Here is a 12797-nt window from a genome sequence, read left to right as displayed (position 1 = left end):
TATTATATAAGCTCGGAGTTGGTGTTTTGTCAATAAATACATTTATATATGTGTGTGTGTGTGTGTTTGACGTTTGTTCGCACAAGGCTCAACCGAATCCCGTAATATTGGAATAGTTCGATCTATAATATAGACGATGGAGGAGAAAAATTCATCGTCTCGGCTCTCCGGTCGTCCTCGCGCCGCTGGCAGACGGCAGTGAATATCACAAGGCCGCGTGGCGTTACATTACGCACATACCCATTATAACCACGTTGTATATGTTGCGTATATTATGTTTTTTTTTTTATAAAGTGTAATTTATTTTTCTAGTTTTATTGATATTATTATAAATAATAATAATAATAATATACTATAATATGTCTGTACCTACCATAATAATAGTATATTTTATCTCTCGTTATTTCATCACAACTCACAAGCCATTATGCAGCTGTTCGGACAGTATATCTATATAATATGTATTAATTAGGTTAAATTATTATAATATTATATTTAACCCAACTTAATCCAAACGCATTAATAATTAATAATTATGAAATATTGTTGTTGCGTTTAGTATAACAATATACATAATTTTAAATGCAAATTGTCGTCGTAATATTATGTACACATTAATTTTATGTAGAACAATCTACGAATACGCGATCAATAAATTTCCGACTTCTTTGATATAAATAATAATTAATAATATAATATTATTGTTAATGATTTACGTAAAAATATATTGAGTAAAATCGTTTTTCTTATTTTTTGTTCCAAATTAATTATATTTGTTTCGCCATCGGTTTTGGTCGTTTGAAGAAAAAACTTTATTAATCCTCGTGTTAACGGATTTGAGGTGGGATAAGTTAATGTTTTTTTTTTTTTAAATTTCAGCCTTACAAAGTATGTTTTCACTGTAGAATTCCGTAGGTGTCAATACAATTTTAGTATCGATAATTTTTAGTCGAAAAGTTCAATCGTTATATAATATAAAGTATAATATATCATGCTATATTTGGTATATTGCTTAAAATGTTTTGTGGTATAAAATATATTATAATATTATTCAATCCATTTTTATGTAAGTAACTATTTGTTCGTGTTTTTATTTTTTGTCCGTTTTAAGTTCTGAGTAACTATTGGATCATCTATAATTACCAATATGTAAGAAGTTACTTATTACTTAAATTAAGTAATAATCAATAAGCAATGGCCGATTCAAAATATTTTTGCATTTATACAATAAATTTAAAAATAAAATAAATTGATAAATAAATAAATAAATTGTACATATATAGATCTAAAAGCATTTGTCTGCTGTAAACCTTTAAGTTATAACAGATCCGAATGATATAAAATACTGACATATTAATGTATCAATATTTTTACACAGCCGACCGCGCAGTCGCAAATAAAATTTCTCCATAAATAATGTCCCATAAAAAAATATATTTTAAAATATACGAACGTAATACTTGTGCAGACTTTATCGGCGCTAGTTGCTTATCAATGCCTATTTGATATCTACAATGAACGATAACACATTTGCTTTGAAAATTCACAAAATTGATGTATATAGACTATATAAACATTATAAACCAATATAATATTATAAAGGCAAAGTATAAATGTATAATAACGTTCTATATTTTCAAAGCGACGTGTTAAAAGTACGTTGATAACTCTATAAAACTAGTTATTGAAAAATAATTAACTACACAATTTATTAACATTTCATCGAAACGGCGACACGTGACTATGTGAATTTTTCGATCATAATATTTTTAATTCTTTTTTCCTAAACATAACATCAAATACAATATCAAGTAAATTAGATTTTATGAATTATATATAGCTGCGTGGTCTTTTGTAACGACTAAAATTCTCGCAGTTCTCGCTGTGAAATAATTTTTTTTTAATATGACAAAAGATCAAACAGGAGTATATCGCATATTTACTCAACTGCGAAATTCGTGCAGCAGTGAGATCGTATATTTATATTGTTTAACTTATGGAATAATAGAAATAGTTAACATTTGTAATTAACTTATACTATATATTATTATAACCCCTGGTTTTATTTTAATTTACTATTTTTTCAAATATAAATATAATTAAAAATAATCATATTTTAATATCTAAATTTAAAAAAAAAAAAACACGATAATAAATTATTTCATAGTTCGCGTTCAATAATCCGTCAGCAAGTTTGCAGTAAAACGCTGTATTACGTTGTATGTTGTATAATATTATATATTCACAGGCGCCGAACATGGGTATTTAATATTTATTTGCTCGTATTTTTATAATATACAGCGCATGTGTATACACTATCGGTTAAATACCTACCTCGACGTGATCGTTTGAACGAGTACGATGCTCTGCAGCTATGGTGCGCGCTGGAATCGAACGTATTATAAAAGATTCGCTCGTCCATTGTTGTTCGCTTGACGCGTTTGACCTAGAGCCACATTTCCCCCCCCCCCCCTCTCCTGTTATCTTTTGTTGCTTACAATAATTTATAATAATATAAGTATAGGTAGTAATCCGAGAGCATGTTATACTATACATAATATTAAATATTAAATACATATATATATATCTACACTAGCTCGCGATACGCGGGTTTCCATTGTGCAGCGCACGTATTACGTATTTTTATGTTCTATAAATACGTCGCGTTTCGTGCAGTGCACGCAATAGGCCGCAGGTAGAAGTGTATACGTTAGTGTAGTATTATACCTCCGTAGTTCGTACGAAATCACAAACGTTCGGTGCCGCTGTTGTGCGCAGTTCGACAACAATCCGCGTGCTATCCCTCGAGGTGTTTTATTTGCAGTCCCGGGGTAACGGGTTAATATGCATAATATTATCATTGTTGTACATCAGTTGTATCGGTTATGCCAATACCTACAATATGAGACGATGAGATTTTCAAAAAATTGTGAATTTTCCGTGTATCTAATTTAGAATAATTATAATTTTACTATAGGTAAATACAGTGATCGCGTAAATCACAACTATACAATAATATGATAAACACACTGTGACATATTATATAAATTCATGTCGCAACAGTATAAATAAAAATTCTTCTTAACAATTAACAATCCAATAATCCATACAATAATAATCAATAATACAGCGGTGAGCGTATTATGTGGGGCACTAGGTCGTATCCTAAAAAATAGTGTAGTGTGTTATCTTGTTGCGATATAGCATATACACGTGACATGATTATGACAATTTTTAAAGCAACCATAGTTCGGGTAATATTTTAAAACGACAAAATTAATTAGGGATCGGTCATTCTGATACAGAATTTAAAACATTTACATTTCAAATCGTATATATAGTGCAAACAATGATTATATTGTTACCTTTGTATAACAACGATATATTATAATTTACAATTTTCTTTCGACTGTGACAATAATATCATATTATATCATTATTAACCGACGGTTGTTTTTGTTACAGGCTGAAGTAGTAATATTATGGACTCGGGATTTAGCAACATGTTGGAAAACACTAGGAAATACTTCCAAGGGATCCCCACGGACGTGGCCTCCACCGCAGCAGCAGCTGCAGCAGCAGCAGCGGCCGCCCAACTGCACTTTCCGCCGCCGATGCCCCCGTCGCATCATCTGCACCACAACGGCGGCGGAGGTGGCCGGTCGTCGATGAACTCGTCGTCGTCGTCGTCGTCATCATCGTCGGAACCGTCATCGGCGGCGGCCACAGACCGGTTCCCGGGCTATCACCACCCACACTTACGGTACAACTTTCAGCCGTACTCCTCGCCGGGCCACTACCCGCGCACCGCCGTCGACCCTAAGCCCGCGGCCTACCAGCACCACCACTTTCAGCCGCCGTCGTCACTGCAATACCACCACCAACAACAACAACAACAACAACAACCACAACAACAGCAGCAGCAGCATCACCATCAGCTGCCGCCTTCCGCATCGTCGTCGTCGTCACCGCCGTCGCCGTACAAGTCGCCGTACACGCTGCAACCACTGCAGCCACCGCCGCTGACTGTTAAACAACAACAACAACAACCGCCTCCGTCTCAGTTCAAACCGATGTCGGCCGCTCGATCGTCACCGCCCGTCTCCGCCGCAGGCAAACAGTACTCGCCGCCGAAACCGCCGCAGTCGCCATACGCGGTGGTGTCCAAGCCAACATCCGGTGCGCCGCAGCCGCAGTCGCCGTTCACCGCGCCTAAAGAACAGCAGCCGTCGGTGCCCGAGACTCCACCCCCTTCGCCACATTCATCGCACTACTACAATAGGACGACGCACAGTGGCCTGCAACAGCAGGCCATCGACAGGGATTACTTGCGGTTTAAGCCCATACAGACTCCACCGCCGCCACCCAAGTAAGTGTATAAAGAGAGTCGACCGCGTACAGTTATGCCGGATTGCACAAAACATTTAATAAATCAATATTGAGCTAATGGTCCGTTAAACAAAATTTAGTGGCCCGTGATTTGTCCATTAAATTTTACAAATTGTTTATGCAACCCAGCATTAGTCTTATTATTATCGCTTGTTAAACATTGTATATATATAGATATTGTTTTTGACGATTTTGTTTTTTTTCAGCAGGTTTCAACCGTTGGAGAGGCCAAAGTCGGAAGTGCCCGTGACCAGCGGGACGGGACTGCAGTCCTCGCATTTGGCCATCAGGTATGACCCGAAACTCGAGCAGCCCCGTAGCGGTGTCAGAGCGGTGCCCATAGCTCAGGCCAAGCAACCGTCATCATCGTCTTCGTCGACCACGGCGGCGGCACAGCATGACGTTAACCGAGTGATCGTGCAGAAACCCGAACCGTTACGGTATAATCATCAGCAGCAGCAACAACAGCATCAGCAGCAACAGCAACAGAAACAGCAGCAGCAGCACCAACATCAGCTTAACAACAACCATCCCAATAGATCGTCGACGTTGTCGGACGACCATCATCATCACCATCAGAAACGACCGGCCTCCGTGCAGCCGTCGTACTTGGAGTCCAGGCCGTTCCAGATCAAGCCGTATGATGGGGGCAACAACAACAGCAACGGCAGCAGTAGCAATGGCAGCAGCGGCAGCGGCCAGTCGTCGTATCACAGGCCGTTCACCGTGGCACCGCAACCACTGCCACCGTCTTCGCAGGCCTCCGCCGCCATTATCGTGTCCGGCATGGACCACCACCGTTGGGCCGCGTTCGACGGCCGAGCGCCACCCTCGTTCCTGCAGCAACAATCGTCGTCCACCTCGGCGGCTGCAGTCATCAACGGTTACCACCATCACCACCGGCCGCCGCCGCCATCGTCGTCGTCGCTTCCGGCAACCGTGGTGTCTCAGCACCATCAACACCATTCGTTGTCCAGACAACAGCAACAGTCCCAACATTATCCGCTCAACTTGCACAAGCTCACGCAGCCCGCCCGGCCGGCCACTGCCGCCGGTCAATTGCAACAGGTTAGTGGTGTTGCACACACGCTGTAATGTCGTGTATATTAAACTATAATATTATATACAGGCTTTAGATATAATATAAAAGTGTTTGTCACTTGTGTGTGTGGTTGGGCAATGTTTGGGGGATACTTAAAAAAAAAAAGACTAGGGTGATTTTAAACATAGTACTCGATCATCTTCAACTATAGGCGATTCGAGTGTAAATTTTAGTAAATGTTTATAAAAAATTTACATTTAACAATGGAAGGCCAAGAAACGATGGTGGAGTCATAATGTCATATAAAGTATATACTGACAATACAATACACTTCGGTCTTTTTAGAAATTTGTTTTAAACCTACAGTGTACAGTGTTTGTACCAGTTCTACATGGAAATTACGTTTCCATTAACCTTTCATCACATCAGTGGTTAGACCTATGCCTGTCGTTATGTTTGGTTTTCGAGTCATTTTACGTGTGTTTAGTACGCGCGCAAATCACTGGCAGCGTGCCGACATTTCTATAATATACACGTACAAGCGGGGCTGCCGTGAAATATCGAAAACCGCGCGTGCGCATTGGCGGCAGCAATGTCGTCGATGACAGTGCGCAGACACAGTGTAATTGGAAACCATAACAATTATTATTAATTGAATGTTTTCGCACAACGAACGCAAGCAATTTCCGTCGGCCAAATAATCGTTTTTCCGCGCAGAAATCTCGTCAGCCGCCGTCGTTGCCGCCTTTTGTCTCTAGACAAAACACTTATCATATGGGTTGACGCCCCTCCGCGTGTCTCTTTTTAGGCATTTTTTTCCCCCATTGCGACTCGAGGGCTGCACGATTAGGTTCAAAGGTCGTTAACTCATATTATGTTGTTTTCAATTTAACGTCATTTTACGGTCGGATAGTATTGAGTTCATCATTAATAAAATGTCGAACGTTGTAAAACTGTGTACGACGTGACGATTATATTTCGTTAGATTAGATTATTTATTGTTTATTCGAATAATTTGTTATTAAAAGATTCATTTATTATTTACGTGTCGGAACTCGGAACAACTTCAAAAAGACCAGGGTGCCATCGTTTTCATTTTCATTTAATATTATGCATTTTATTATTATTATATAAAATAATAATGAACACGTATTTTGAAATTTGTTTGAACGATTGACGAGTTTGATTTAATTTACTCAACAAAATAATAATATGACTACTACCTACGCAATAACATTTAATTTTTGTGACGCAGTTATCCGAAGTTTACCTATACCTTCGTTATTCGGTATTTCGTTAGAAATAGCTCGGTAATCACCATGCCTACGTTTTACATTTTACACGATGGCGAGGGGCGGTGGTGCCGGTCAGACCCGGATTAAGGGAAAAACGAATCTTTATTTAGACCATCGGCGACCACCTGTGGTTATTATCGTCTTTGGTGTAATTTGTTTATCGTCTATATTCCGGTCCGAACTTCGTTTCTATTATTTAATTCCCCATTCATGACGTGGCCGTCTGCCGTGCGCAACGCGTTCATGTCGATCCGTCTCCGCCGACTGTGCCTGCACATGCGCCCACACTAAACACATGCACTCATGGTCTGTAAGTACATTCGTAACCATATTTATATTACACACATCACAATAATTAACTATAATGGTGCACATTTGCACGTTATGATTGCACGCAGTACGTTCTAAACTCTGTCGTAATATGAAATCACCGTTACAGTATATAGGTCATAATAATATATTTAATATCATGTCAACGCGTATCCCATTGCGATTTGTCTTCAAACACTCATTTTATTATCAATTAATAGGTTTTACCACCTTTACGTAATTTTCATACTTCCGTCTTCTTTAGATTAATCAATCGGCCGTATTTTTTTTACTGCCTAGCACAGTACCTTAATTTATTTCCAAAAATCGGTCGATTCAATTTTTCAAATTGTTTTTGTTTTTAATTACAGTCAAAGTACGAGAGGAAAAACGTTAGGTAAAATATATATTTCTTAATTATTATTATTGCATTCATTGTACATATTATATTTATAGTAAGAGGATGTGGTATCAGCATGGCAGCATGTCTCGTGTTACACACGTACGACATACCGAAATTTCGTTCGCCAGTTTCAATAGTTTGCTGTCAGTTTTGGTATTGGAGTGAATTGATTTACTATCAAACTTTTAGGCATGGACATTATCCGTGTTCTCTCGTTGGTTTTTTACTACATTTTAATTTTTAAGTGAATTATGAGTGTAAAATATTAATATTTGAAAATACTCATGATTCACTTAAAAATGAAAATATAGCAAAACACCAACTAGAGAACACGGATAATGTTTTCGCCTAATCGTTTGATAATAGGTCAATTCACTCAAATATCAAAGCTGACAGCACATTATTGAACCTTGGCGAACAAAAATTTGATATGTCGTACGTGTGCGTTAGAGTTGGAGTACACGTGCGGGTACCACGTCCTCTTAAAAAAAATTCTTATATCTGTATGATGTTGATAATGATAGTAAAAAATTGTATTTTTACGGAATTGTTAGTACTGAACTGTAAACACCAAAAATTGGAACAACAGGTACTTACTACTTTAACATTTTTTTTGTCGGATAGTTGTCGTCGAATTGACAATGTCAGAATCGAATGTATTAGCATCCGCTTCAAGCCAGAAACGATGATGGGAGATATATTTTTTCAATCTGTCCGAAATCCTAAAAAAAAAAAATAGTTATAATTCTTATCAAATCCTCACGGTTTTGGCGGGCGCGCGTTGTTTCTGTCGCAACTCAAACTATTGTTGTGGTTTTCGTACAATATATTTATATATAATAATAATATTTCAGTGCAAACGGGCGTCGTGTATACTGCATAGTATTATACAGCAGGCAGTAGGCACACGCGACCTCGGTCGTTGATTATTTATTCGTCTCGAAGTCAAAGTCAATGTTGTCGTTGGCCCCCTCCTCGTCTTCGGTCTTTCCCCCCCCCCCCCCCCGCGCCGTTCATATCTCGGCCTGTCGAACCGTTGCTTTTGTTTTGGTCGGAATATTTTTATTTTTATTTCGTGCGACGGTTCGCGTTTTCTACGTCCGTTTCACCACGACAGTCGATGGCGATATAATATCATTATAATTCATGCGCACTGTAAAATCGTGCCCGACTTTGGGAACGGGACCCAGCTGAAAACGAATGATGAACATACGAGTATTATGTGTCGTATATAATATTTTTTACGGTCTCGATTAGGCCATTCCAGTCTTATTACTTGTATTGCTTGACTTTGGTGAATAGTTGGATCGCCTTGCCGCTATAACCATTCAAATCGCGTGCGCGTAAAAATTACTCGTTTACCGTTCGCCAGTTTCGGTTCGATAATTGAATCGACGACGAAAATCGAATCGGTAATCGGGCCAGCAACACGACAATAATTGCAATCTCAACGGACGGGGTTTGACCGCGAAAAAAATGACGCCGTCGTTCCCGGAAAACCAAAGAATAAAAATCGAAATTTCGTTTTGAAAATAACACAAAACCTCCCCGCGAGATAAACTGTGTCTCTTTTGATAGAACGACGCCCACGAGGTATAGAGGTACTCATTTATTACGCACTCGTCGGAGTTCCGTTCCGCAGCGCCGACCGGCGTCGGTGCCAATGTTATTATTATTCCGTTCACATTTTGCACCGCTGCTCGCTCGTTTCCGTCGTCGTTTGTTGTGTGTGTGTGTGTGTGTGTGTGTGTGTGTGTGTGTGTGTGTGCGTGTGTATATATATACGATATTAACTATAATATACGACGCGCGCGCGCGCCATTTTTTTTTACCCGGTGAAATTTATTATTTTCACGTAATACCATTAACCGATTCTCGCCGTGGTGCGTCCGTTTTTTCGCCTGTCCGGTCGTCGATGAGACGACACGCGGACGCTGCGGGTCCGCGACATCCGGTTTTCCGATAATAATACATTGGTGGCCGTGCACCGTGGATTTACGGAGATATCAAATTCCAACGGATGCGAATCGGAGCCAATAGACGGCCACCGTATTATGTGATTTTATTTTATACCCCATGCTATATTATTATGAAACAAACCTCCTGCGCACAGTGTATAGTCTACGCGTTTTTCACGATTTTATGTAGACTTTTACAATGACGATTTCATACGTGTTACTGTTATTCTTATCATCGTACGATTTTCATTTAATAGAACATGAACATGTCTGACGTTCGTCGTTTTCACTTTTGATTTGGTTTTAAATGGCGCGTGATGACGATATAATATATTGATTCGTCGATAAACGAATGACCGAGTGTGTTCAAACAAAGTTTATTAATCGAATCGAGAATTCATTAAGTATTTAAATGATTTTGATTTGTTTCCTAAGTATTTTAGTTACATCTTACTAATTAATACGCGGTGTTTACTGTTTACTGTTTACCTTTCCACCCGCGACTGTCGTGGTTATTCAAGAGCACTTTAGGTTCACGTTCAAGAGCACATTGCGATTATAAAATTGCGTGTTTTATCCGAATCGAATGGAACCGGATCAGTAGTGTAACCTAAAAGTATAACGATTGTATTATTCAAAAATAAACCTATGACCATCGTATGTATTTATATAAATTATTAGTCATTAATAGGTACCCATGTTTTCAAAATATCAACCTATGGCCGGTAAAATTATTATTTTACTTAATAATATTATTTATTATACGAGTGTAAGTTATTATTGCCATCGCGGAAACAAAAATAATATCGGCCACTGCGGTGTTGTATACATTATTTGTATTTCATTAAATCGATAAGTCTAAATTATCCGTAAATTAAAAACTACAAGACTTCTGTTTTGTTTCGCTTTGGAATAATTGCTTTTGCGGGGGGCACAATACATTAGTACATTACCTATGATAATCTATTGCTGGTATTACTTTCCAATTACCTACTAAAAAAATATAATTATTTTTGGGGGGATTTTTATTCCGCAACCGGTATGCTCATTGCCTGCACGTAAATTGCATCAGTATGACAGTGTATGATAAGAAAATGATAGCAGCATTGTAGTATGAATTTGGATGATGGATGTGGGAGCCGTGGCAGGAGTTCTATAATCTGTAATCAGATATGACGAAATAACATCGAGATAGATTCAATGACACAAAGACCAATTAAAGACTTAAGTTCGATCTCGCACACGGTTCAATAGGCGTATATTATACCGACGGCGATCGCGGTTCGGTGTACGCAAAACTCGCACTGACAATCGGCGAAAAAATATGCCATGTAAGAGGACTCGAGAATGACATTGGTAAGCCGATTCTCCTATTGCTTATTTGTTCCGTACGTTTTTCCAATAACGTTTCAAACATAAAATTGCGATGGCGGTCCGGGAAAAAAAATTAACGGTCATCCGGATCCAGTTGCACGCGTATTTTATGTTGCGCTAAATCAGTATACCTATAATACGTGTTCATGATGTACGTGCGTGCTCGTCGTCGGATATATTTTATTGTACTTAAATATTATCGTCCTCTTGGCTTTCGGAAATAGCGTTTAAAATAATATGTTTAATAAAATAACGATTGCCATTCATAACGACACTCCGCCCGTGTATATATAGTTTGTTATCGTACACGCGTCTTATTATTATTATTATTATTATGTGTGCACATCGGAAACGTATTCACCGCATTCTTCTTCTTCGCCAAGGATATAGTTCGCACACCTCCAATAATAATACGCCTCTTCCGTCTTGCTTGTTTTAATAATATTTTTTTTCATACGTATAATATTATCATAATGTCATATCCCGTTTAATGGGAATATAGGTGTAATACTTTCGCAGGAAAGTAGACACTTATTTACGAACGTATAATAATTAATAATAATTGATACATTTAAAGTATTTAAATATTTACATTCAAACTATTTATTTTACATTGCATGTCAATTGTTCACATTATATTATGACCATGATCGTCGCCACTACTATTTAGATAATATAAAACAAATAGAGATGTAGGTATTGTATAGTGTATACTACGCGTATAACGCTGGTATGGGGTTTACTATTTGAAATAAAGATACTATTCCACTATCATCGTGTGGTCCGTATTCAAAATTGACTCGTTTTTCGACTTATTTAAGAGGACGCCACACCCGAATGTGTTGTCTCCGTCTTACAAATGTACAACATAGCAAAAACTGTTTTGAGCGGGAAATAACCAAGAAGACTACAGTACTTTTGTATACAAAAAATATATTTAATATTTCAAAATCCATTATCGTTTGTGTTTTTCAAACTTTATTAACTTTATTTGTTGTTCTGATATCAAAAAAAAAAAATAAAAAGGTATTGCAGAGCCAAAGTTTTCCTTTTTGTGTGTTGAAAATTTCGTTCCTTAATTATGACTGTATAGCCTTCTCTGTTCTTTCCCGCGCAAAACAGTTTTTGCTATGTCTTACATTTGTAAGTATTTATAGATATTTTAAGTTCAAATTCGGATGTTATAAAGACGCGTCCAGACGTAGCGGCTTTCTTTTAGCGTGCGGCACTTTTGTACACACTTAAATGTGTAATTGGTGTAGCGCAATATTTACAAGTAGTAAAATTGGCTCAAAATACCATCTCTCGATAATAATGTATATTGTAGCTGTCTGTAGTTTATTGTAGCTGTCGTTCTATATGCACGTTTAGCCAGTACTTATATTATGAGCCTATATAATATGTATATTTATTTTCCCGCCGTGGTGTTTTCATGTTTGATTTATTTCCAACCGAAAGCGCCGGCTTATTATGTTTATAATATTATAAGCATCCTGGCAGGAATGCCTGTATATTTTTTTATATTAAAAACGATTTTTAAATGATTTTCGAAAATCAATAATAAATATATTTTGCACTTATTTGATTTTTTTTTTTTTTTGATTTTAACACAAGTACATTGTGAATTACTGACGTGTGCATTTATATACTCACTAATGCAGAAACCGTAAAAACGTTTAAACATTTAAGAACAATTGTTTTTCTTATAGTCGTGGATTTTTCGCAGTGTAAATATTTTCCGTGTAGTGTTCTACGAAATGTAAACACTGTTTTATTCTTCACTGTTTCACTGTTTTAATATTTTACAACCATTAAATTATAGTTTGGTATTTGATATTTTGTCTTATTTTCGGATGTACCATTATTGCACCTGTTTCATATTTGCTCACACGCGGACGCGGGGTTGGTCCAAGGACCGACCGACGACGAAGTGTACTAGGTCAACCGCGCGTGGAAACAATGAATGAGCTGGTATACTAATATTAATCGATGTCGTAATTTGAGATTAGGTCGAAGTTCATCTATCG

At 37.6% G+C, this 12797-nt stretch overlaps 1 protein-coding gene across 3 annotated transcripts in view; it reads left to right on the top strand.

Moving 5' to 3' along the window:
• Positions 1–12797, top strand: part of LOC132949281 (serine/arginine repetitive matrix protein 2) — a 145146-nt gene that overhangs the window by 115226 nt on the left and 17123 nt on the right. For 2 of the 3 annotated variants that reach the window (XM_061020085.1, XM_061020086.1), the window contains 2 exons: positions 3466–4369; positions 4596–5457. In XM_061020085.1, coding sequence (XP_060876068.1) covers positions 3483–4369; positions 4596–5457 — 1749 coding nt within the window. In that variant the 5' untranslated portion in view covers positions 3466–3482. The remainder of the gene's footprint in view (positions 1–3465; positions 4370–4595; positions 5458–12797) is intronic. The other variant, XM_061020087.1, reaches the window with a different exon arrangement.

The sequence above is a fragment of the Metopolophium dirhodum genome, chromosome 7 (assembly GCF_019925205.1).
Source record: "Metopolophium dirhodum isolate CAU chromosome 7, ASM1992520v1, whole genome shotgun sequence".
NCBI classification, from domain to species: domain Eukaryota; kingdom Metazoa; phylum Arthropoda; class Insecta; order Hemiptera; family Aphididae; genus Metopolophium; species Metopolophium dirhodum.
Note: the sequence above shows the minus strand (reverse complement) of the source record. Positions and strands in the feature narration are given on the sequence as shown.